The sequence below is a fragment of the Dermacentor andersoni genome, chromosome 4 (assembly GCF_023375885.2).
Source record: "Dermacentor andersoni chromosome 4, qqDerAnde1_hic_scaffold, whole genome shotgun sequence".
In the NCBI taxonomy this organism is placed as follows: Eukaryota; Metazoa; Arthropoda; class Arachnida; order Ixodida; family Ixodidae; genus Dermacentor; species Dermacentor andersoni.
The window spans coordinates 82,909,241-82,936,496 of NC_092817.1; the positions used below are offsets into that span (position 1 = coordinate 82,909,241).

The 27,256-nt window shown below is 44.6% G+C and overlaps 2 protein-coding genes across 6 annotated transcripts in view; both read right to left on the bottom strand.

The window, feature by feature from the left end:
* The window catches only part of LOC126536383 (proton-coupled amino acid transporter 1), a 110,952-nt gene that overhangs the window by 36,424 nt on the left and 47,272 nt on the right, over positions 1-27,256 (bottom strand). The window contains exon 1 of one of the 5 annotated variants that reach the window (XM_050183318.2): positions 3,665-3,841. The exons of 2 other annotated variants lie outside the window; for them this stretch is intronic. In XM_050183318.2, the coding sequence (XP_050039275.1) occupies positions 3,665-3,721 (57 nt within the window). In that variant the 5' untranslated portion in view covers positions 3,722-3,841. Of the gene's footprint in view, positions 1-494; positions 883-1,132; positions 1,152-3,664; positions 3,842-27,256 lie in introns of those variants that run through there. 2 more of the 5 variants (XM_055073968.1, XM_050183317.3) reach the window with 2 other exon arrangements.
* On the bottom strand, positions 18,923-25,995 carry LOC129386250 (uncharacterized). Its single transcript, XM_055073970.2, has 4 exons — positions 25,540-25,995; positions 24,500-24,568; positions 23,412-23,492; positions 18,923-21,080 (listed from the first exon to the last, which is right to left on the bottom strand). The coding sequence occupies exons 1-4, from the start codon at positions 25,586-25,588 to the stop codon at positions 20,968-20,970; spliced, it is 312 nt and encodes a 103-aa protein (XP_054929945.1). The 5' UTR covers positions 25,589-25,995; the 3' UTR covers positions 18,923-20,967.

A 27,256-nucleotide genomic window follows, 5' to 3' on the forward strand; every position in this document is an offset into this window, starting at 1 on the left:
AAATGACAGGATATGATTTAGACACATGTGCTCGCAAATACTATCTTATCTTAAGATCCAACTGTGCCACCTTTTGTTTCAAATATGCTATATTTAACGCATTGGTTGGACAAAAAATTTCAGACTATCTTAAGTGGTAGGAACGCCGATAAAATGTGGAGTTGGCAGAATGGACCTGCAGGCAAATGCTTGCATAATTTAAATGACAGTGCAGAGTTTGCAAGGTTTATCACATTGAACAGTGACATCCTTAACAGAGACAAAAGCAATATAATACAAATCCTTAATTGTTGCAGCAGAATCTCAATATGAAACAAAAGGATCGCCCACGTCAAATTTTCCTTTTCCATGAAAAAGAAATGAAAGGATATCATCAGGTCAACTGTCATGCCATCCTGAGCTCTGCCACCTGTGCTGGACGGGCTCAGTGATACTGAGAACTTGCCAGACAAGATCACTGCGATAAATTCCTGCAGGTGGAAAACAAAACTCACAGACGACTTGTGGCTAACATCACTCAGCCTCAGGAAAACTTCACTGACGGTTCGTTCATCCCGTTCGACGTCTCCGTTCACCTCCATGACAACACGATCCCGCGAATGTGATTCCGAGTCGCGCAAAGCAGCCGCCCAGACACCCGCTGGGTCGTTATGTAGAAATCGCGTCACGTGGTACCGCGGCAATCGCCTCTCCCCTCATCCGCTCTCCGCCGTTAACGGCTGGAACTGGCACACGCGTCGCTAACGCGGCTTCTTCTCAGTCTTGGCGTGCTGTTTTTTTGTTTTGTTTTTCTTTGTGCGTTGCGCGATATGACAGCGTGTACGCGACTCGAGAAGCGTGAGTCACAGACACCGGCTTCGGGAACGGAGCGCCTGCGCCGACAACTGGCAGGCACGCACGCACGCACAAACAAACAAATCGCTTTCGCTGCTGACTGGGCACGAACTACCGGGATCTAACAGAAACGGAAAGTGAGGGCGCCGTTGCGGCAGGCGTTACAATCGCCACGTTAAAGTAATTACGGGGCATTAAGCTAATTGTTGCCAAAAACGATTAATGTCGGCCGAAATGACACTTTCACGCTTTCTGCAGACATGCTAAAAGCGAACCTGAATGACCCTGCAAAACTCACCATTTTGTAGGTCGTACTGCAACGGTAGACAATAAAGTATACCCTACAGATCGGTGAGCAATATTGCACGCTGGTAAGACTGGGGCACGCGACCCTTCCGGAATGGGTATTTTCCAGCACGATCCAAGCATACAAAAGATAGTGCACAGCGCAGCGAAACTTTTCCACGGCATGGGTGATTGCGTTTCTTCTTCAGCCATACCGTTGCCACAATCGGAAGCAAAGCCCATAGCTGAACGAATAAGCGGGCTGTTAGGGCGATACGAGTGTTAAGTTTATCCAGTGCCTACACTTTTTTGATAAGCGTGCACACAACCTGCCTAGAGCCTATTCAGAACCGCAAACGAGTATTCGCAACTTTCACGTACGGTGGCGCCGTCGTGCGGCAGCGGCCGGAAACAATCGAAAGATTATACTCGCCGCTGGCTGCCGCCCGTTCGGGTGGCGTATTCGTGTTGTGTACGCTTTTCCTTCACTTTTGGTTGATGTTTTAACGCGTTCAAAGCTCCCGTGGGATACTGAAGGACACTTAACATGCTCAGAATGAGCAAACATAGAAGTAACCGTATTTGCTGCGTGCCGCAATGGGTGCCGAGAGGTAGTTATGCGGTGAGGTGAGCCTTCACTCATTCCCACCGGCTGCGTCCATGAGGAAGAAATTGATTATTAAGCTGCGGATTGGCAAAGCTGTCACAGAAGCGATGAAGGTTTGCAGTGCGCACTTCATGCCGGAGGACTTTTTTTGGAATACGACAGATGAGTGACGATTCCGAGCACTTGAAATCGCGAATAGACGCACCTCCATAAAGACACAGAGATAGCTCTATATTACGTGCAGGGAAAGAAATAATGCGCAACTAAAATGTGTTGTAGGGTGATTGATGCTTGCGTTCTTGCCACTCACGCCTTTGCGGCTACGTTGGAGCGCAAACATTCTCCGTGAAGCCTTGTACCTGCTTCAAAATTTCTTGTTCTCGTTCATGCATTCGTGCTCTGCAACGCCGGCTTGACATTCCGCCATTTTGGAATACAGAGATTAGTTTCTCATTTGTGCATCGAAGCAAAGTGACGCAGGCGTAGAGGGACCTGGAATTCGTACCTCGTCTGCCACTTCGATGCGCGGCTGTAACGTGTGCACAGGCGCGCATGACTGCACTCGTAAGGTAACAAATCCCAGTCCAACAAACGTTAAACTACTGTGCAGCGTTCGCGTCGCGAAACCCCAGCTGATCTGCGTGCATATTATTTTATAAAGATAACTGGAAGAATGAAGCGAGCATTGCCGCGGACCCGTAAATATCGGCTATGTATTGCTCAAGACGCGGTAGGACTCACGCAGGATGTAAAACTACCGCAAGAGTGTAGCTTGCACAGCACGCATAAAGCGCAATAACCAAATTACAAGGGTGAATGGTAATCGTATTAGCTCGCAAAAGTGGTCAGATATGGTTTTTTGTTTACTTCTCGTGTTCAACATCCAGCTTTGCGAACACAGGCAGGCATAACTAGACAAATTTTCGCATACAAAACGCTGCTTTTCACGCCGTCGATGTAAAGGACTTCGGTCGCGCGACACCAGGAAGCTTTCTTTTTTCTCGGCACGGCGGCTTATTCAAGCGGTCTAAGTAACAACTTGCAGAGAGCACCACACCGTATAAAAGTTCATGGTACCCGTTCAAAGAGGTCAAATTAATAGAATAGCAAATAGAAAGCACGCTCACTTCAATTAATAACACCGTCGCGGCAAAACTGAAACCACAGCTCGTGTGGTTTGCTTCGAAGCCGCGAAGTTTGTATGCAAAGGCTTTCAACAGTCACGGACGTCGACGTGCACGCTTTTATGCCGCAACACACAAGATCACCAGTGTTTAGGACTTCCTCGCCTTCATGCAGGCTTCGAATCCAGCGTTCTGCTCGCCCAATATGAGCCACTACGCAGGCTAACGACAGCGGGCGTGTAAATTGAAGAGAGATTTAAACATGACGACGCGAAACAACATGCCACTGAGCAAGACGACCGCAGCACTGCACCGACTGCTCTAGTTCTTAATCTCTCGGACAGCCATGTTGGATTTAAGGTGGCGCCCCCTATAGGCCGTGAAAGTTGCGAATAGCTCTGAAAAATGCAACGGGGCAAGGTGGGTATGCCGGCGACTATTTGGGAAAGTGGTCCTACGTTCGTCGCCAGTGCATTTTCCGATACGACAGCAGCCGCCAGCAGATAAAGTGCGGAGTTGACATGAGGTAAACATGTCAGCTGCCGTCGTTGACGTCGCAATATCAAAGTATACAAATGGATAACTCCAGCTCTGTCCCGCACCAATTGCGCACGTTCGCGCAATTCATGAAAGTACGCCATCAAAGTTTCGCTGCGCGAACTTTCATGGCGGGTGCCGAACACGAAATGCTCGTTCAACGAGGATACTCAACGGGAACCAACTTTGCAAACAGCTGCAGGAAAGCACACCTGCCCTTGACGCACGGTACAGGTACACTTCGTGGAGAACACAGAGCTGCCGACCTCATACTCACGTCGTAAATTTCTTCCTCAGAGTCATCTTTAGCGTTCACCAACTCCGAATAAAGCATCTAAACGTGATGTTCAGGCACTCGATCTTGTTATATCAACAGGTGGTTACAAGAGGAACAAATAAATCAACGTTGCCGCGAAAACAAAACAGCTTGAAAAAGGAAGCCACACCGGATTTCACGACTGGCGGAAGTTGCTGCTCGCCGTTGCCAGCCTTTAAAATTAACTCCGCTAAAGCAATGAAAACTGCCCGTCGGTAGCACGACCTACTGGTCAGTACTCTGTGTCGCATCTCTGTCATCTCCGTGCTGTGCTAAGGTAAACAGCACATTGTGATTGCTCCATTTGTGATGACTCTTTATCTTGTTTTCCAATACCTTACATGTTCGGAAGTCCTGCGGAATATAGGGAATAAATGATGGTGTAAAACTCTTTGGCGAACACCCTGTAAAGTTTGCTTTGTTCACATCCAGTCTGCGGTCGTAAGCGGCACGCCTAGCTAAACTGTATATGCAGAGAGTACGAACAATCGATCACCGAAGATGTGAAAAAAGCATGAGTCGCGGTGATGCGTGTTACACGTACGTTGACACAAATTGCAATCTCAAAACAAAGCGCCTGCGACAAACCATGATACGTATTGCAAACAAGTCGTGGAAAGATACTCGCCTTAGGCGATAGTGTTCGATATCTTCAAAAGGTTTGTAGCAGAATATGCCAGCGTTCTCTATGTCAGATAATGAGTTTTAATAGATCACTGCAATTTTTAAGGAAGGTGACCGCCCTTTATTCTCCAATTATCACCCCTTTCTTTGGCAAACTAATTAAAAGCTTATTGAAAAACGCTTAACTAATTACCTTACAAAATTAAACGTTCTCTCGCCATTCCAATACGGCTTTCGCCCGGGTTACTCGACCGAGCTTCCTCTTGTTGCGCAAATCGATCAACTAAAATTCGCTACCGGTGAGGGTAATTATGTAGCTTCTGTGTTTGTGGACTTAACGAAAGCGTTTGAAAAAAATCAATCATAATATATTACTTCATAAACTTTATTCGTTAGGAATTGCCGGCTCAGCACCACTGTCAGTAGAAAATTACTTAACAGACAGAATGCAGGTAATAACCATTTCAGGCGTTTATTCTAAAATTACGTTCACTAATACGGGCGTGCCACAGGGTTCGATATTGAGTCCGCTTTTATTTTTAATATAAGTCAATGACTTGCCTAACTGCCTTTCTTCTTCGAAATGTATAGTTATGCAGGCGATACATCAACTCTGATAAACGTCGTACAACTCTAATATCTAACCTGAATGACGATATGTACAGCCTACTGGAGTGGTGCCTTACAAACTAGCGGCAGATAAACCCATCGAAAACAAAATTTTTCTTGGCGTCAGTCCTATGCCTGCAAGTTTTTCCTGTAATTATGTTGGTGCAGAACTTGACAGAAATCTTAAATTTATTGAACAAATAGCTAAAGTAAAACAAAAGATTACCTACGGGACCAGGGTGCTTCTAAACACACAAAACATATTTAACCATCAAGCATTACTATCCTTATACTTTTCATTCAATCATTCACTCATTAACTACTGCGTTACTTGCTGGGTGAACACTTACATAACCCAAAATGCATGCTAATTTTGGTAAACAGAACGTCTATTTTTTTACCGTCGCTTTCTGTAACACACTACCATTAAATCTAAAACATCTAAAATTCACGAATTTAAGAAACGATATATATATATATATATATATATATATATATATATATATATATATATATTCACGGCGTGCTTGGAAGAAGTATTCAAGCTATTAAACTGGGATCAACGGCTATTATTCGTGCCGGTGACGTCTTGAGGAGCATTGGAACAGCACTTGCACGTATACTTTGCTTGGGTTGAAGGACGGTGGATTGGTGCTTCACTCGCGATTGTCAAGTCGATACATTTACTCGACCAGTCGTCCGAAGGTGCCAAACCGGAAGACAAGCCAAGGCTCCGTTCCGAAGTATCGAAAGTTGGACGAGTCGGTGTATACATGCGCTTGTCCGGACTGCTTCCTAGCTCTGCCCTTTGTCTGCGTATTTTTTCTCGCTGCTTGCAACATATTTTTTTTTTATAAAACCAAGAATGCCATCTGAAAACGTCGCCTAAACGTTTTTGGATAGTTCCCGCATTCCACTCGCGTGAATCACCCGTACATATACGCACGCACATGCACAAATACACGTGCGAGCAAAAGTTTGGAAACCACGGCAGGAGCAAAAAAAAATTTACATTTCTAATTGCTTCAATACATTGCGTTGGTCCAACACGTGCACGTAGGCTGTATCGTTTGATTTCGGCCGCCAGCACAGGATGCGAAAAAAGAAGAGTTTCGCAGTACCATGCATTGGTCTCCAAAGTTTTGCTCCCATACTTATACAGGGTGCTTCAGCGAACACTTTAAAAATTCTTAAAGGTTTCCTGTGTCAGATAGCACAGTTCTAGTTCAAGAGGTGGTCTACTCGAAGCGGCGGACACTACTTGCACAACAACAAAAAATTGAAATGCATATTCTAATAATTAACAAAAATTCATGAATTAGCTTTTTAACTAATTATCTTATGGCCCATATTGCATTTTACAAATTATAGCGATGGAATTCGAAAGACGGATCCACTCAGAACGAATTGTCAGGATGACACCAGTTCCGAGGTAATAATTTCCGAACTTTGCGGAGAAATGCATTGGCGTTTCAGTTACTTTTGTGCTTGAATGCATAAAACGACGTTTTGTTAAGAAAGATCGTGACATGAATAGGTCATGACATGAATGTCATGACATGCAGGTCATGTAGGTCATGAAACAGCTACCTACGTCTCGTTATTCTCATGGTCGTTTCGGTAACTTGGTAGGCTTCCCGCGCAGTGCTTCGCATAACATCAATTCCCACAGGATCTGCCGCTTTTTCTTTTTGTTTCTGGTACGTGTTCCAATCTTGCCTTGATTGCAAATCCGGCTGAGGTGAATAGCCACGAAGTCGTATTATCGCACTGTAATGGAACGAATTTCCTGTCCAAATTATCGCGTCGAGCTCTAGAGTACAGCTGACGCCCCATCCCACTGCCGTCGCCTCGGAGCCGAGATCGCACTTGTCTAGCACGAAGCATATAGGTTGGCGATTCTCGATGTTGTGTACAATTTGAGGCTTGGCCAGTCGATGCGAGTGCGCCGGAATTCAACGTAGGAGTTGCGCAATCACAATGTCCCTGCATGTCGTCAATGGCAGAGCATATATATACTTACTCAACGCGCGTATAGTAATAAATATTGGGTTGCTTGGCGATGTTATATATATATATAATTCAAGGAAAAGTTCTGTAGGTCCGGTGCATAGGTAGTTGAATAAACGAAGGAGCACACTTACGAAAATTGCATTTTTAATGTTTTAACGTTTCGGCCGTGGCACGGCCTTCGTCAGAATACACAAATATATACATATATATATATATATATATATATATATATATATATATATATATATATATATATATATATATATATATATATATATATATATATACACGTCAGATAGCTTTGCTAATTTGACTATCGCGCGCCACACTGTGGTGTAGTACCAAGCACTACACTACACCTGCGCTTCTTGGACGAGCGCGGTTGTCGCTAGGCAACAGTACCACGAAGTACCACACCTGCGTGTAAACTAGCAAACGTTCATCACGTCTCAAACTTGGCATCGCAGTTTCAGTTCTTTGTTGTTCATGTATATCTAAGCATGCAATATCCTCAAGTAAAAACAAGAACGACCGCGTCGCTAGCTAAGAAAAAACAACAACTGTAATTTGAAGTTGGAGGTGGGGATTCGGGACTTTAGCACACGGGAGTAAGATCATTTTAGATACTGGATCCATATTGCACTATGCTAGATCGACGAAAGCATACCATGTTGGTATCCTGTAAGCAGTAGAGTTAAATGGGGCCTAACTGGAGGTTGAAAGCAGAAGCTCCCGGCTACTCCCCATAAATCATAGAGAAAAAATAAAATTGACAGTCACTTTGGCATATGCCGAAGAGGGTGAAGGCGAAAGCCTGCGCGCACAAGCGACATTCATTAAATTACATGACATTCTCATTCGAACGCGTTGATACTTTTTATTACTTGTTTTCTCTCACCGACGGTCGTGGGTTCGAGTGCCTTAATTAACTCCATATTAATTAATTGTGCCTTAATACACTCCGCCTTAAGAACAAAGATCGTGGGTTCGACTCCCACATAAACTGAACGGTTTGACTCCCACCGAAGGTTGTGGGCTCGAGTGCCCGAATTAACTCTATCTAATTAACTTCGAATTTATTTTGCGTGATGAGCGGCATCATGCAGAGCCAGCTGTGGAAGAAGACGACGACGAAAGTGCGAGAAGTGGCACGACTGTATGTCTGCGCGAGGCAAGCTCAAGTGGCTTTCTGTACCGCACGCCGCGTTTTCCAGACCATCGGGATTATGAGCCACAATTAAGGCTGTTGCCTTTAACAAATTGCTTTAAAAAAGGAATAAAATTAAAAGAAAATGTCCAACCCTCGCTCGTTTCCCATTTCCGTAATTAAGCGAGACTGACCGCGAAATGTATCGTCTGTTTCTGTTTCCTCACTCTGTCGCGGCTAAAAATTGCACACACACGCTCAACGTTGTGCTTCCGCGTGTATAGGGATGGCTTGAGGGTCAGAACGCTGAATGGTTGTACGTGTTCGTTACTAAAACTCTAGGAAATGGTTTCTCCGTTCCAAAAAGCATGAATGGCGGGTCATTTAATAGGCTAATGTATAAAGAAAAACTTTTCAACATAATTAGCGACGTCAGCGTGATCGACGACTGGAATATCATTTATGAGCTGTTTCGTACAATGAGCTCAATAATTCCTGGAAATGGTGGGACAGGAGCTGAAACACGGGTTCCCATGGTTATTTAACTCCTGCCGAAATATACGGCACGAGGTGTTCACGCAGCGCAGCGCTAATCCGTGCGGCATTCAATGCCCGAAACTGCAGCAAGCGCTAAATTCAGCAATAAAGTCGCAAAAATAAAAAAAAATAAAAACAGCAAATTGAATCGTTCGTAGTGCACAGAAGATAAAGCTCACCGAAAGTGCAACGCCGGTGCACGAATGACGCTTGTTAACATGACTCCGTTTTCGTCGTCGTATACTGTCCGCCTTTGTTTATTTTGTTTTTCGGTAATTACGGAACAGACGTCCCATTTACGCTGTGCTGAGCGGCGGTGGCATGAAATCAGAGCTGAAAACTACGGCGTGGAAGTATATGTAAAGGCTGCAGCGTGAAGAAAGAGCTGAATAAAAACTGCGACTAAAAGCAGAGCTTCATTTACGGCGTTGTTGACGGCGCAGTGAAGGGATATATATATATTGATATATATATAGTCAGTTGCGTGGTCCTCCTTGTCTTGCGAATTAAGCCAACAGCTCGTCGGGAAGAAAGACAAAAGCGCGGCGCGCTGGTTCCCCCGCCACAGTGTGGTTACGGCGGTTTGTGCCTTCGTTGTGAAGAATTATAACGTGAGACCACGCCCGTTCCATGTGCAATACGTGCTTGGAGGCCCAACAGGCCACCGCATCGAAGCGCGAGCGGGTGGACGAAGAGAGCTCCGTTCTCAGCCGGCACCTCTGACACGTCCGCAACGCGACGCCACCGTGTTTAGCTGAATCGCCCCATTCTCTTTGGCGGGATGTATACCTCACCGGCGCCTGTCAGAGAAGCGATAGCTGACGCACTACGCCAGTACAGAGAAGTGCTTGCCCTGTGCGTGTTCTTTCTTATGTTTTGATTCTTGTAGATGTGCAGTACGTGTGCCGCCATCTTACATCTCCCGCAGAAAAGAAAAATAATAATTTAGCCTTGAAGAGAAAGCTCGAAAGCTTGAACCCCTGCGAGCAAGCACCTTTCATTCGATGTTCCTGCGTGCGCATCTGCACTACACAGAGAGGTCTCGGGCGGGTAATAACTGTTTCCGGTTATAAGTAATAGCAATTATATTGTACTATAAGGACAGTTTGTATCGTGAAGGGAATCATTTACGGCATGTTATTTTATTGTACAATATTTTATCTGCTAACCGTGGGTTCAGAGCTTGCAGTGTCTAGCGGCACAATTTCTAGCACGTTTAGCAAATGTTACATGTCAAACTGACACCATATTGTGTTTTTAGAGAGCAGCTCTAGGGCGCCCGTTGTTGCGGCGAGCGTCGGCGTAACCGAGCGAACGAGCACAGTGAGACAGACCTCAAACTGAGACAGACCTCGGACGGCAGCTGAAAAACGCTATCGCGTTAAATGGGGTTTGTGCTTGAGTTTCCGCGTAACATAACTATGTTTTCTCGCATGTTCAGATTACAATACGACGCTATAATGTCTGTAGGTTGTGTGTAAATCGTACTTTACGATTTTTCTTGTGCATTTACTTTGAGAAACTCAATTATTTCAGTAACTTCTTTGGGCTGCACGAAGGGCCTGCGTGGTTGGGTATGCGTGGTTCTTAAACGCTTATTCCCGGAGTGAAGGTTGGCGCTGGGCGCGGGGTTTTCTGTGGCACGGGCCCTTAACGCTATCGCGTTAGTACAGCATACCTGAAGCTATCGAGAATTTTTTCGTAATGTTTACGAATTAGGGCCCATTTAACGGTTCTACAAACGTTGGGTCAAGGTTTGCAAAAAATACACATATAATCCTGTTTACGAAAATGTGTCACCACGTCGGTCTCTGCGTATACCCTTGCGCCGGTGGGCAGGAACGTTGACATCCATCCGATTGGCATGGCACTACTGTTACGATGGCTTCCATGAGCTGTGCTTTGCAAGTCTTTTGATGGTGAAATGATGCGAGAGGGATACTTGCTTTGAGCAAGTTTATACAAGCAAGTTCTTGAAACAGGTGAAATCGGCCACAGCTTATAGTCGCTGAAAAGGTCACTGCTATCTATAAACTGTTTGTCAGTATTTGCGATCCCAAGTTGACTATATTCGCACACCCCTAGCAATCTACAGCAGCGCTTCTCGATTTCTCCGGCAGAACATGACCTCTTCACTGCGACAGCAGTTGAGAGCTCAAAGGTGTGTTTTGTCTGTCTATCCCTTCAGTTACTCTGGCGCTGTCATTATCGCATCGTCGACGTGAGGCCACCTCCTGGTCGTCGACTTCACCCTCTCCGAGCATCGCGAGACGCGCTCGCGACGCTGCATGGCTCGCGCTTGCTGGCTCGGGCCTCGACGGAGCAGAGCGGGCGAAAGGGAACACCTGCTGCAGCTATAGCGCGCCATGTGTCTGGTGGGGGGAGAAAGCATCGCCGCGACGCCACGTCACCCTCGCTCTCACTCTCGGAAGTCTGTGTTACCCGCGCGTTCCTTGTCCTCGCAAGCTCTCACCTGCGTTCTACCTGCACCTCGGTAAGGCCAAATCAAAGCGCGCCGAGCGTCTCAACACGCTCGCTTGCCCGCGAGGAGTTGATAACTCGAAAGGCCGCTCAGCGGCGTTCAATTGGACATTAATGCTTTCGCATTCGTAACCCATAAGAAGTGCTTATGTGTCCTTGAATTTTTTTTTTTGTCGAGGCATGCAGGGCACGTGCAACACTTTGCTTGAACTTGCCCGCAGCATTGCGTTTATATAGGGACAGGATTCTTGTGGACAGTCATGGACAGTGGCTCACTTCACCGACAAAGGACACTTCAGTCCGGGGATTTTCCGTAGAGATTGCGCGCCACGTGTGCTAACTTTCATCAAGCTTTGAAATCTCCAGTGTGTAACGCGGTTACGAATCGTCCTCCCCCCTCTACCCGCCCTCGTCCCCGTCCTCGTCCCAGTCACCACAGGCCGCCTGTAAACTGGCGTCAGAGTGAATTTGCACATTTCGAAGCTCTGTTCACCTAACAAGGACAGTAAGCACTCGTTCTTTTCTTATATCTAATAATACAGTTACTTTTCTCTCTCTCTCTCGCTTGTTATGCGCCAGCCGTTCTTTTGCAACCGCGTGCTTCCACGTGCGCTGCTGCGTCCGCAGTAACCTTCACCTCTTTGTTGCTAGAATAACGGAACATTATTTTTCAGATCAAGGTATGAAGAAAAATTGTTTCTGCATATTTTAGCATAAGACAAACAGGAAGAATGAATGCAAATATGAGGCTTCAATTGCGCAGATACAACTGTGCAGGTGCGACGTGTGCGAAAGTTGAGGCAGGCGCTCCTCTCCGATACCTTTATCGACGCCTAGCGGTTACTTTTCTCGGGCGTCCTAAACAGCGTGTCTTAACTAGTGGACACGTGCAGCGCATAACACTTAGCCAGTGGCGCCACCAGGGTGAGCCCTATTTTCGAAGCCATCGAGGACGGGATGAAAGCGAAGGTCGACACAGGCAGCAGTGAGCCTGTAGACTAACCGAAATTTAAAAAAAAGGCAGGTGTACTAGTGGCATTCGACGCTCTGCAGCTGTACCTTGCTTCCCTCCGGGATTTCGCTGCTAAGCATGCCGTGAACCTAGATGCCGCGGCGTCGCCCGCAGTCGCACATTTCGCTGGATGAAGTGTGCAGAAGAAAATTAGCGAGTTAATTCACAAGGTATCTCTTCAGTTGGTGTTAAATAAAGCTTTTCTTTTTTTTTGCTGGACTTGCATAAACTGCTCTACTACAAACGGTACGGCGCGCGACCTTTACAACGAAGCGACCTGTATAACGAATGAGTTTGGACGTATCAAGCGCTTCATTATAATGTTTTTCTACTGTATTTCTACAGCAGTTACAACGAGCGCTGAGCGGGTGTACCTGCGAAACATTTTATGTACTTTTCAGGGGCGACGCCTGTAATGTATATTTCATATTATCTCCATGTTCCAAACCATCTTATGTCATTAAGCTTTGGTGAGAGCCCTCTCCTACAAATTTCCATTCTATTTCTTTTTTTTTTTTCTGTAATCAACGCATACTGCCACTGTTCCACTCAGGGAAAGGCGCCCGGCGCTTTCTCGCTTCTTTGACGAATAATTATTTGCCATTTCACCCTCCCCCCCATCCACTTCCACTGTCCATCTGCAACCCCCTGAGCTCTGCACCCTGGGCGGGTTACTCGTAGATGTTGTTAGCCTGATGGCTGCACAAGTATTGACAATTACTTTCTTTTTACAGGCCTACAAAATTAATAAATCGGGTTGTACAATCTTCCGCCTTTATGTATCGACAAGTTCAACACCATCAACGGTCCCGACATGTAAGCATGAGAAAATTTGATGCCGCCTTCGCTTGCTCTTGTTAGTACGTGGCTTAACTTTGCTTCGACAGATCTCTTGTTTCCCCTCCTCCCTTCCCATGCGCCCATATTTCTTTCTTTTCTGTGATCACCCCCCCCCCCTCGCTCACCGAAACGTTCCACAGTACGCTCGAGGTCCTTTAACGTGCTTGGTTACTCAGGTGGCCAACAGCCATGTTTACGTGTTGCCTTAATTGTTTTCACAATTAAAAAGAGAAACACAGACAGCGCAGGACGCTTCTAAATTCCAAAATTCCAACAACAAACGTTTTGATGTTCCCTGTATTCGTACCTATAAAAGGAGTCTTCCTGCTGTGCAATATTTATTTGGCTCTTCGTTACACGTGGAGCGCATTGTGAACTAAGGAAGCCTCGTTCTGACAATAGCGTGTACGCAGCTCCCGTACTGACATGTCCCTGTATATACACGTGAGGCGCTTCAGTCCTTGTGGGCACATGCTCACAAACGCACTGCAACCTGACGGTTATTCTACGATCCCTGCGATGGCTTTTATTGACGCGAAATGAAATCTGTCTATCTAGCCATCTGTCTATCCGTCCGTCTATCCGTCCGTCCGTCTGTCTGTCCGCATTTTAATGTGTGTCCAGAAGAGGTTGGCAACATGAGTGATATGCCCACTACTCCTTCTCTCTTAGGAAAAGAGCATACATAGTAAAGATAGACTGGCCCGAACAAACACACAGTCGAACGAGATGGAATAATAAAGTAGAATGCAAGCAAAAAGCAGGAACGTGCTGACGCATAGTCCACATAAAATTAAAAGTACATAAAAGTCATTGTACGTCACAACACGCAGAACTTGCGCAGCATGTATAATGTCAATTAAGATATGTGGGGTCTCACCCGTGAACTTGGGACAAAGGAACGACCAAACAGTAGTGCTGACAATCACAAGGGCATTTATTGCACCTTTAATACACCACTGCCTGCTAGCCGAGTTGCTATCCACAAAACGTGCCGATGGGCGCGCGACAAATCGAGGAAGTCCGACTGGAGCCGCGTGCTGGACACTAAAGGCCTGGTCGTTCGCCTATGCAGTCATGCGAACGGTGGCGCGTTGTTAGGTAGCATTAGCAGTTAAAACCCCTTAAACTTCGTAAAGTAGCGACACTCTCATCCTCCGCCTTCACTGCTCCTCATTTCTCCTCTCTTTCACGCTCCCTCCTCGACCATGGCGCCGCCTACACTGCTCGAGCGTAGCAACTGCGCCAACATGTGCTCCTCGCCACTCCGTAGACGCTTCTCGAGCAAAAATGGCGCTGATGGACGGTGCGAGGGCCCACGTGATGCTATTAGGCCAATAGCGACGCGGCGTAGGCCTCGGCCTGAGCGCGCGAGGAGGAGGCGGCATTCTTCAAAGCGTGGCACTACTTTACGAAGTTTCAGGGGTTTTATTAGCAGTCCAACACTCGCGCCATCTCTCGTAACGTGCTGAAAACAGAAAAACACCGCCGCCGGCGCTTAGCTACGGGGAGAAGCCGTAATACAGGAAACGCGAGAGCCATGCGGGGAAAACATCAGTCGAGCGTCCCCTCATTCCCCCAACCTTAAATCACCGCATGCCCCGGCGAGACATTTCACACTGCCTAACATCAACGCGTGCTTCGCGAACAAGAAGATATGCAGCAGTGGCCACGCCAAGGAAATGTCCACGCGCTGACCATAACTTGCGCACCGACAGTGTCGCTCGCGCCGACGCGCCCTGCGTCGGAAGAATACAAATGAAGCTGTGCAGGGTGATATGGACTGGACTAGTTTTGAAGTGAGGAAAGCTCACAGTAAAATTGATTATGAAGAACGATTGAGGAGTATGGAATAAAGTAAATGGGCTGAGAGAGTGTTGAGCTATCTGTACGGGAGAAACATTGATTCCAGTGGAAGAAAAGAACTAGGAAGCTTACCAGCAAGTATGCCGCCTGTAGGGTGAGCAACACAGCAACAAAGAACGTCAAGCGGCAAGTCAGAAAGGCTGAAATAATCTCATGGGCGGTGGCAATGGAAAAGAAACCTGCCATGGGTAACTATACTTAATAGGTAAAAACGAAATCAGGAAAGAAACAACTTATGATAACTCAAAGGGAAGCTCATTTCTTTTCGAAGCGAGATCGGGATGCCTTAGAACACGCACCTATAAAGCGAGATATAAGAAGGAAGAAGAAGCATGTGCTTGCTGCGGTAAAGATAGAGAAACTATGGAGCATGTTTTATTAGAATGTGAAGACTTCTGCCCAGCAGTCGATTTAGGCACCACTGGCCTCCTTGAAGCCCTTGGGTTCAGCGAGAGCAGTGGAAAAGTAAACATTTCCGCACTAGAGATTAGTAAGAGGCGATTGGAAGATTGGTGGAAGAAAAGTAGGGAAACGACAAAAAACGGAGACGTACAAAATAGAAGTTCGCAAAAGGGGTTCAGAAAATTTGGTTGTGGGAGTTCATAGTGTTTTTTTTTCTTTTTTAACCTAGGTAAGACATTAGACAGTATAATAGAAAGAGCTTGGTTGCTCAACACACCGCTCCGTTCCAAAGGGGACGCTCATAACATCCATCCATCCATCCATCCATGGCGCCTGCAGATAGGATACACTCTAAAAACTAAGGGAGTGCCGGGCACTCTCTTTGAGGGAGTAGCTGCTTGTCCCATATTTCACTCTCTTTTCGAGAGTAGATCGACCCTCTTTGAGAGAGAGTAGGTCAACTCCTCCTGACAGAGTTTTGTTACTCCACCGCAAGGGATTGCTAGTACTCTTCTGCAGAGTGATAATACTCTTCCCACAGGGAGTGCTAGTACTCTTCCGCAGAGTGCTAATACTCTCCCCGCAGGGTTAATAGTACACCGCCAGACCGAGTACTTCTACTCCCCCAAACAGAGTGCTTGTACTCCCTCAGAACAGAGTGCTAGTACTCTTCCCAATACCCTCTTAGCCAAGTCCTGGTCACGCATGCAGGCAGGAAATAAAATCAAATTAGGGCCGCTGATATACACTGTTCCCTACGCGCCTCCTCAGAGACACTGGCCCGATTCCAAGCGGCCTTCAGAATAGGCGTGAGCAAAGTTATGCAGGATTTTAAAGACATTTTTTCCTGGCTATCTGCTGCCTACCGTGAGGCGCGACTGCTCTGAAGCGGCCTATGCGTATGCGTCACGAACGCCACTGAGGAGAAAAAAAAGCGAATTAACACTTTTAATCTGCAAATATCTTCGCAAATTTCACAATCAGGAGTCACACAATCTAATTAGAATACAATTGTTCAAGGGAATCACATACTTATCAAGAATCACAATGCTCTATACATCATGTGAATTCGAACCCGCATACACTCGCATTTGTACAATTCAATACACACATCATAACCATTACACCACAGCGCCGCCACGCCCAGTCGTGTTCTTTTAGAGGTTATATATATACCAAACGTATTTGATGAATCGGCTGTGGTGGGTGGGGTTTCTCTGCAGTGTGCTGTGCTGTTGTGTACTGGAATACGTGTGCGTTTGCATCATTTCCATTCCTTGCTACGACTAACGAAGGAAGACAACGTAGACGACAACGTGAGAACTATTCACGGCTTGTCGTCACCGCAGGAAAATAACAAATGTGCCGTTCAGCTCATGATCGAGTGCTTCTCCAGTCCATGTTCTCCAAAATACGCGGATACAAAGCATTGCGCCAACCATCCACGTATGTGAATTTAATTCGCGCGTATACTGGTGAGCAACTGCGACGCCAGTACCAGGCATTTCGACGTGCCTCACGCTGCCGTGTAGGCGTTCTTTTCAAGTGCATTAGTTTAGAGTTTGGTTCAGTCCGCTGTGAGCTGTTTTCCTGCATTAGCAGCGGATCGTTAGCGTTTTGAAGCGCATGCATTCCAGCATTTTGAGACTGCTTATGCCGATAGCCGCGTCAAATGCATTGGCACGCATGTTTAAATGACTAATGTGTCCACTTGTTACGCGTGCACTGCTCGTATCCTGTGGCAGTGCTCGTTCTAAAAGCTTCGAAGACCATCTACACTCATGCGTGTGTTCAATTTATATATGCACAGGATGGACTTGCCGGCTAGTTGGTTGAGCATTTTAGAAGAAACAGCGCAACACAAGGACGACGCAAATACATGCCACACCACGAAGCGCTGGTGTGGTTGATGCTTTTTTTCGTCCTTGTGTTTGCGCTGTTTCTTCTTCCACGATACACGCACACCACAGGTACGCGAAAGTTTAGGAGCATAAGTGGTTAACTCTGTTTTCCCCGTTTTCTCTCAGTGTCAATGGCACAGTGCGTTGCCCGGAATTGTGCACGCTTACCCCCATATGCAGAAATGCATCATAACTTGAAGCTCATGCTTGACTTGATCTAAACGACGCAAGTCGTGAACGCACCAAAAGAAAGGCAGTGAGCGTCTTGGGGGACGTTCGCACCAGGCGTCGTTTATATCACGTCAATCATGAGCTTTGTATTAAGATACATTTCTGAATACGGGGGCTAGACATCTTCTTCCAGAAAATGTCGAAGAAACGCCCGCCAAAACCAGGCACATTCGTAAACTTAACTAGGCAATACGAAGCTCCATAGAAGAAAAGAAGAGTGGTATTAAAAGCTTTCAGTATTTTTCTTTACTCCAAAATAGTTGCGCTCTCGTGGCTTCACTGTACAGAGATAGTGCAGCGTTAGCTAGAAAGCATGAATTTCCTAACTCCATGCCAAAATAAGTTAGGTGCTAGAATCCAGGGTTTGTAGCGATCCTTGAAAATCCTTTATTTCTAAAATGCCATTTTCAAGGCATTGAAAACCCTTGAATTTTTAGAAGTACTGGAAAGTCCTTAAACTTGTACACTTGGCTAGACTTAGCAGACATTGCCAAGCGCTTTTTTTTACCTTCTGTGACACTCTTTCGCATGTCACAGAAAATTGTTTCTGGAGGTAATAGAAGGAAAGCGACATCCTTAAAGTTGAAATTGCAAAGGAGCTGCAGATACCAGCTTTGTGCACATGGAACCGGCGACAAATGTGCTTGGAGGAGCAGAAGCAGGAAGCTCAACAGTTGAGGCATTCGAAGAGAAGCTGTGAAGAGTAAATTGAGAGCGACAGACACAATAAAAAGAAATTAGAAATGACTATTGCGTATTTGATGGTGAAAAAAGCTGAGGCAACAGATGACATCACATACACTGTCAAACCAAACAGTATTCAAAAACTGCAAATGTTGCAGGTCCAAGTAGTTAATTGTGCTATTGCAGAAAAACTTTGAGCGCTTTCTTGAAATGCTTCCTTGTGTGCGTTTAGTGTTGGGCAGTGAAAGGCAAATTAGCAGTCTTTCAAATGTTTGAAATCACTGAAATGCGATTTGTTTTGTTTTCTTTTGTTTGCATTAAAGTTAACGGTGTTCTTGAACAAGTTATTGCCTGTCCAAACTACTACACACATTGCACGAGGTCCTTGAAGTTACTGTGTCGGGGCCTCGAAAGTCCTTGAAAACCATTGAATTTTTTTCTTCAATATTGCTACGAACCCAGTAGAACAACTGTCATGGAGTAAAAACCTTGGCTGAACAGGGGCTTATACGCAGAGCACAGGAAGTCTAGAAATGCAGTAGTAGGCATGGAGGGCCCTGAAAAAAATGTACCACATCCGCTCGTCTGCCTTATGTTTCTGCACCGACTGTCGCATTTTTAATAGAAGTGCACTTTCTGTTCTACTCCAATAAACGCAACATTACGAACTCCAGTGTGGGGCAGTCCTTCAGCCAGTGCAGAACTTTTTCTGTACATCCGAGTCAGCTCTGTCATTTTTCCAGCATTGTAGTACAAGATTTGTAAACTGGTTTAGCAGAATATGAGCAGTATACTCTTAAATTAGCTGCTTATTTGTATGCACAAGTTCAGGTCCTCAGTTTGGTTGCATGACAAATTGCCATACCTCAATAGATACAAGAAACAATTTTATTACAGTTTAATAAAATCCAAGCAGTAATAATCACAACAATATAATGACATACATTTCTTTTGGTACGTATACAGCCCATGTCTTCGCAGTGTATAAATTCAACTATACACCGCAAGTACTGTGTCCTGACCACTATTATTCACATGTGTAAAACCATCACAGCAATTCAACAAATATCACAGTAATTAGTGACATACACTTTGTAACTGCTTTACATGAGCATAATGTACACAAATGGTCCCTGTGTACCTACACATGACTAGTGCCACCCGAGTACTATTACTCACAGGTGTAGAACCAACAAAGCAATTCTTTAAAAAATATCACAGCGCTTAGTGACGTACATGCTGTAACTCCCTTGTAGAAACTTAATACAAACACGTGAGGACACAGTAAGCTAGCAGTGGGCATACATGGGAATACCACCGCCTCAATACTAATTCACAAGTGTAAAACCAACCAAGCAGTTCTTTAAAGAATATCACAATGCTTAGTGACATACATTTTCTAACTAGCTTATATAAGCTTTATACAAACATGAGAACATACACAAAGCTAGCGGTGCACCCGCATAGAAGTGCGGCCATCTGAACACGATTATTTGCAAGTGTAAGCTCAACAGAACAGTTCGTTATAGTGACGCACATTTTGTAACTGCCTTATACAAGCTTAGTGCAAGCACAAGAATGCAGAAAAATATAAATTAAAAACTTGCTCTATGCATACACAAACAGATCAACACAAATGGTAAACACCGCTTTGAAGACAAATGTGACTGTGGCAAAGCGCAGTGCTGTGCCGGTTGAAATTGCCACCCACAAAAGTATTGAGCAATGCTTAAACCACAGGCAATAAAGTGCTGAAAGACTGCGTCTCTAACGTAACTATTTTAATTCAAATTTCTTGAATATAGGGCTCGCTTGCAGATAAGGCATCTGATCCAACTGACCTGATTTTACACCTGCTACATGTATACAATGCACTCAGATATAACTGGTAATAATAATTATAAAAGGCATTTAAAAACTTGATAGTATGATGAAGATGCATGACTAGAAAAGTTCTGTCCCCCTCGTACTTGTTAAAAAGGTGTAAGTACGACACATGTTCTTTTTTTCCTCAATTTTGGCATTAATGGACAGCCGGGAACCTCGAACCGACACAAAAAAAAAAGATACTGCTATGTTAATAGTGCTATGAATAATTTTTTGTGAAAGCTTTTTTACAGACAAGTTGCAGTCTCGTTTCTGGAGGTTGAGCTGTATCTTGCAAAATAACTTGAAAAGTGGTCACATGGGAGCATGACACTATATCATAATGTTAGTTTCAGTTGACTCTCTTGCCCTACAAGTCGCTGCTCACTGTGGCCAGTGATGCAACAGCAGTGCGTGTGTGATTTTCATCACATTTCTGTCCTATGCCATTCTTACCAGAGTTGGCGGCACATAGATGCCCAAATTTCTATAGTGTTGCTTTCTCATGTGGTTACTTTTGATTTGCTCAATATCAGTTGGCACTTCAGCTGCATCAAACTTCTTTTTTACGTCTTCAACAACAACATCAACAACAATCTTATGACACCTGTGTTGTCCTTCTAGTTGCCTACAAAGACCAGTCAATCTAGCAACAACACTGACAGTCTCTACTATTTTGTAATGGGGGAGAGGTGTGTCCCACCATGTGTTCCACATTGTTGTCACTATGTGGGCTGGCTGGGGAGGCAACAACTGTAATATGTTTGCATTTGCATATATTAAAGTGATGCTTGTACTGTGTTATAACACCTAACTTAGTCTTGCACTTGCTGCACAATAACACTGGCTCACAGTCGTGGTGAAAAGCTTTTGTATGTTGAGCAAATGAGTTGTATCCACTACAAAAAAAGTCAGTGATAGCACACATGTTGCTCTACCAGGCCTGGTGTGGTTCCTTCTGACACTGCTGCTGATGCTGACGCGCTGCTGCTTGCCTCGTACACTGTTGCAGCTGCAGTAGACATGGCAGTCTCTATCTATTGCTGCCGTGTCATCTGTCATGGTAACTTCCAAGTGGTATCGGGCTCACTTCTGCAACAGAGATGTTGTTTGCCCCTTGAGGGCTCTCATGATCAGGGCCAATAATTTCGTAGGCATTGTCTCCTGCATCGAAGAACCAATAAGAACAGCATGAATTAATAAACATAGCTCTAAAAAGTACGGACATCAAGACTTAACCACAAGCTTTGCACATAAGTGACCGGGCTTAATGAATAATACTTGCAGGAGGAGTTACACAATTGTTTGTGTATATTACAGTAAAGCCTCATCAGAAGATATTCAAGAGGCACAGGAAACATGTCTCTCGAAACCAAAAATTTTGAGACACTGAGGAGCCAGACTAGATCACTTTATTATGCATCATCACTAAAGTATGTTTTGATATATCTGAAGGAATAAATGCTCAGGGTGGCTTAAAGGGCCCCTAAACCACTTCTCAACATTTTTTGAACATTTCAAGTAAACACGCGTATCGAAATCAGAATGCAGTCACGATCGATGAAGCCAAATGCCAGAGTGCGTAGCACTGCCGGAGCACCACAATATGAAGAAAATGACCCCGTGCGCCTCTCTGGACCTATCCTGCACCCCCAGTTTGTCCTGACGTCACCAGGCTGTCTCTGATGATGTCACCAGTTTCCGGTGCTGTCGATTGGTCGAACGAAAGTGTACGACTGCCGGCAAGGCCTGCAAGCAAATACACACACTCCTTCCTCGTCGCGTTGTGCGCGATGCCATTGTGGGCAGCCAATGGGGGCAAAGAACAGAAACGCCAACAGAAGGGTCTCCCTATGAGGCTCTTCAACATGAGTCACCATACAGTTCCGTTGCATTAGCGCCACCCCTCGCAGGACGACGGGCCAGCGCGGCAGCAACAGAGCTCGTTGGTGTTGGCCTGTCCCGTAACATTTGGAGGTGTACTAGGCAAGGAAAAGACGATACTGTCCATATGGCGTGTACCAGATGAAAGAGTAAAATGAGTGGGGACTACTTTTCGATAATCAAACACACGTAGCTCCACTATTACTGCACCGTTTCGAAAAATTCTCGTGGCTACCTGTTCATTGCCTTATTGTGTAGAACTGCAACACCACAACTAAATTTCAACCTCGGTGGTTTAGGGGCCCTTTAAAGAAGACATTCACAGCTTTTTAGTGACTGTAGATTGTGTTAGCTTCCTTCCCAACTTCTGGAATTTAAACACTTCACTTTGCAAGCCTTGTTGCTCGCAGTACCTTTGAGGTGCTCTTAGACGCTCGTCAGCTTCAACTGCCGACACTTTCTGCCCTGCACTGTCCTCGTTGCCCTCCTTTTCTGGTTCATGCTAAAAGAGACATGCGCGATTGACTTGTGTAAGGATTGCGTGATCTTTACGCCCTTCGGAGCACACAAGGTGCACAAAGTGAATGTGTCTGGGTTGTGTCCCTTCGAAGTAGTGAATACTTAAAAAGTCATCCTTAGTAACAAAGGTGTCTCTTGTAAACAGTATTGTTAACGTGGCAAACATCGGAAAACCAACCAAACCATTTTCAGATGTCTCTTACAACCAAGTGCATCTTGTAATGAGATTCTACTGTACTGAATATTTTTCAACTATGGATCATCTGCATGTACATATAGTCACAAAGACATGTTGTGTGGAATGGCGAATTGGGAAACAGTTCGTACTTTTACTTTTTGTCCCTAACATAAGCAGCTGATAACAATATGATAAAAAAAGCAGGCAATGAGGCTAGAATGGAACATAATCCTTCAGCTCTAAACAGTTTTCTGGGCCCACATCATTCCCTCATATGACATAAGGAAACAACTTGATTGCAGTAATGGCTGCATGTGATCTGAGTTGATTGAAACAAACTATACGTAAGGTTGTCCTGTATGTAATTTTATCAGAGTGCTTTTTAGATGTCCTGCTGGTGATCCTGGCTGCGTGATGCTTCTCATGCTTTTTGGCACGATTCCTTTTTTTCCACTCCACTTTTTTTTCAGATTTTCTCCCCTTTCCCTTCCCCCTTGTGTAAAATAGCACACTTGAAGTATCAAATCTGTTGAACTAACGTGTGTATCAAACCTGTTAACATGTGTGCTTCTCTGTGGTCTGTGTTGTATTTTTGCGCTGCACAATTCAATTCAAGATGAAAGATGGAATGTCCCTGCCTTTAGTTTAATTGTGTGTGTGTGTGTGTGTGTGTGTGTGTGTGTGTGTGTGTGTCTCTCTCATGTTTTGAAATATATGTACATTCAGGAGTGCCTGCATGCCCTTCTCTCCTGCTCCAGTGACGAAAAGGAGAGCCTGTTTATGTACCATAGTAAAAAATTCAAAGGTTTTCGCTGTGCCCATTACATCCCTTATCATATGGATCTGTCACAATACAGAGTAGCAGTGGTCCATAATACTAGCCCATCCCAACATAATTATAAATTAACACATACCGACATGCTGCGAAACAGCTGTTGCAAAGCCGCTGGCGAAGGCAATTTCCGCAGCACTGTAGTGGTACAGCCGAGTTCCACCTGTATAGTGACAAATCCATATGCGTGTTAGCAACTCAGTAGTTGCTGATGGTTTCATAAGCTTTACACTACACAATAAAGTAATCTAGACAACTTTGTTGGAACAAATGCACATAATTAGGACACCACTTAAACACTAACACGATTAATTGCCCCCAATCTCTCACTCACTAAGGGATAATACTACTGAAACATCGGTGCTTTGAGGAAAACAGCTATAACAGCGGTTAGTTTTCTTGATCATTTTATGTGGTAGCTTTGATTTAAATGTCATGCAGTACTATAAAATACAAAGTGCCGCATTTCTAGCAGCAGAAGGCGTCGTCAGGCTCATGGTACAACAGATTTTTGCACTGTTTGTCAGTGAGCCGACACATACAAAGAAAACTGAATTCACACATACATATACAGTGTCAAGTGCACTTCTTCTGAAAACGCAGCCACCAGTTCCAATGTTGCTGAAAGGAAAGGTTATATAAAGTGCGAGACTGCATGGAACTGCCACTTATGACTGTAAATGTATGGTCTGCTGATTGCAGAGGTAGTCACATGCTATTTCTAGTCTCTTTTAGAAGCATTACTAAAGGATGAATTAAAATCGATTCATAAGTCACGAATTTCACGCATCCACAGTTTGGTTAAAATAACTTGTGAGAAAAAGACATGTTTACCTGGAATAGCAACAAAAACTTTCCTTCGAATTAATGAAATAACTTTGCAGCGTCATAATATATTGTGTTTCTCGCAACTACTTGCCGGCAGTGGCGAGTTACAGTGTTTATATCCGACTCATTGGGCGACAATACTGCCAAACACAAATGCTTCACGAACACGAGAACACGTCCCTCGCAGAGAATAGCAACCATATATGCCTCTGTGAGACATGATCGCACCTTTGTGGTCAAAATGTACATTAGAACGACATCACCATCTCATTAAAAAAAGAAGCCTCCGTACAAGGCAGCCGCCAACTGCATAATGTGACATTGCAACTGATGTCCACTTACTGGTGGCCTGTGTTTGAGTCACTTTTGGCAGTTGACTGGGTGCTGAGAAATGCACGTCCTGGGTTGTCCCTGCAAAACATACAGGGTTATGTCAAATGTTGAAAACATATATATGCCGGCATTTCATCAGTCGCAACACAAACGAGTAAACTAATAAACAACTTATAATGTAAACAGAGTACACATCATAAGATAGGCTGTCAACTGTTAATGCATTACGCAAAAAACCTAATGCATAGGAAAGACTATATGTATACACACGAAGCTGACACACAATTTAATTCGCTCTAGGTTTTTCCGTGCAGTATATTCAAATTATTATGTCTCGTGGTTAGAGCGAAATTAGTGTAAATTACGAACTAAATTATCTACCCTGGAAACTTTTCTTCAATATGCACCTGTGCGCGCTTCGAACGAGTAGCGTTGTAAAATTTACGTACATGGCATTTAACATAGTTGCTGAACATGGATTTCCTTTGCCCTGTGTCGTGTACAGTGAGCTACATATATCTGCCCCCCCCCCCCCCCCTTTTTTGTACTAGTCATACTGCGTGCCACTGCACCTATACGCACGTCAATAAACCTCACGACACAGAAATAAAAGAAGCTCCAATCACCCATGCCTGCATGTTGTAGTGGGCCTAACCTAACCAAGCATGGGCTGTTGCTTTTTATAGTAAACACAGGCACCGTGCTCATTGCAAGTATGTATCATGTCGCTAAGCAAATATGCAGTTTCATTGTACCACTATTTTTTTATCACATGGATATATCTGTTGAGAGGCAAGACAAAAAGCAGTCACTTCTCAGAACTAATCAGCTTTCTTAAAACACATTTTTAACTTTTCAATGACACTTGCTGCTATGTGTTTGTCTCCAGAGAGCATACTTGATTTGACTTTCCAATCAGAGACATTACATAAATATACCATGTTAAGATGACTGCCTGGAGCACGTGAGAATTTTCATCTTCGTGTAACATACTGTATCTTGATTTTGTTGACATTTGGTCAAATGGTACACCCAATATACCCACATACTAGTTTTCTTGTCCAAATAACATGCCAATGTATTTTGATTTTTTGGCATTGGCTCCTCTGCACTACGTGAAGTCGCGCTGCACTGGCTCTTTCACATCCTCGTGTCCTTGCAGCTGCCTTGCGTTATATAAAGCGGGTGCCTGAAAAATATCGTATGCAAAAGTCAACACAAGGGCATGGTGCAAAACAACATCAAGACAGTCAAGGCCATGGCAATAAAAAAGTCTTAGCACTTAGTCTTCCTAGTGAAATGCATGCAAAACATCCAAATGACTGCAACAGTCAACTGCTAAACTAACTTCAATTTTTAGATTTAAGCAAAAAAACAAATAAACCACAGTTCATCCTTGTTTTTCATGAATGTTAGAATACTCCTGCTAATGAATAGAATATTGGTCATTTTCAGACGTCATAGGTCTGTCATGAGTCTGGTGTATCGCAAACACCACTTGTGACACATCCTAAGCATGTGCCCAGTGTGCCCCCCCCCCCCCCCCCCCCCCGCACCATCCCTGGTTGTGCCACTGCTGAAGCCATAATTTGAGGATTATAGCTGCAAACATGATGCTCAGTAGGGATGAAAATATTGTCCTTCAGCTCAATGGATATATGGATGTGCCTATAAAAAAGGGCAACAAGGCTTGTTATGGCAAGCTTACCCACATTTCAATACTAACAAGTTCACTGCGGCCTGCATCTAAGCTTACTAAAAGGCATGAACTTATTTTCATGCATGAGGTGCGCAGTGGAGTTCATTTTTGACAGACCCGACTACTGCTGCAGTTTGAAATCTAGCATTTTAGATTCTTGTAGGCATGTAAAAGTTGCAGTTAAACCGCAGTTATTAGTTTATTACACCAACCTATTGTTCTGTGTACGACAGACTGGTAACACGGAATTAAAGCAACATTTTATTTTGATATTTTATTTCTCTACTAAATATATTCAAGCGATAAACACATCTTGATCTGCCATGCTATAGCAAAATGCACACATTACGCTTGTAACCCCCAGAGGAAGGCTGATTTAGCTGTTCATATGACATAACTCTGACACGCCAACTCATATTAGCAAATGCACAGGCATGTCCAAAACAATAAGCGTATGCAAAGCGCCCCTGCAATTGTAATTCCACACAGCAGCCGTTATATTCGATGCCGATGCGTAACTAGCTGCTCGACAATTCACCGAGTTCGTAGACATAAGCATCCTTTCAGTTTCGCACCGTGCACGAAAACCGCAACAGGAGACAAAACCAGACCTATAATCACACCATTTCAACATGAGCAAAAACAGTTCAGTCTTAAGGATAAACACTGTGAGAGCGATTTAGTGCGCGACGGCGACGAGCGACGGCTTCGAGCGACAAAACGGGCCGTCGCTTGAACAGATGGCTCGGTTCTGGAAATCTAGAAATCGTCGCTCGTCGCCCAGAAGTGCTATGAGCGACTAGCCAATAGCGCGAAGCCGGAACTGGATGTACATACATACATCGCTCAAATACTACCGATTGTCGCGCGGAACGAGCAAATGATTCAATTTTTATACGTGCAAGGATAAGAACGTACTGCAAGACCTCCGGAAATATTTTATGCTACCTTTTATAGTAAAATACATCAACGTAAATTACTAAAGCACGCGTCACGCGTGACTGCAGCCCTCATGCCGGCAACACCGGAGAGGCGTCGCTCAAAATCGTCGCTCGCACGGAGTACGA

What these genes read in the sequence shown, in the direction of transcription:
- LOC129386250 (XM_055073970.2), bottom strand. Translation starts at nt 25,588, where the DNA reads ATGCCAAAAAATCAAAATACATTGGCATGTTATTTGGACAAGAAAACT. An exon ending in GACTCAAACACAGGCCACCA is followed by an intron (nt 23,493 to 24,499) that starts GTAAGTGGACAT and finishes GTCACTATACAG; the next exon opens with GTGGAACTCGGCTGTACCAC. An exon ending in AGCTGTTTCGCAGCATGTCG is followed by an intron (nt 21,081 to 23,411) that starts GTATGTGTTAAT and finishes TCTTCGATGCAG; the next exon opens with GAGACAATGCCTACGAAATT.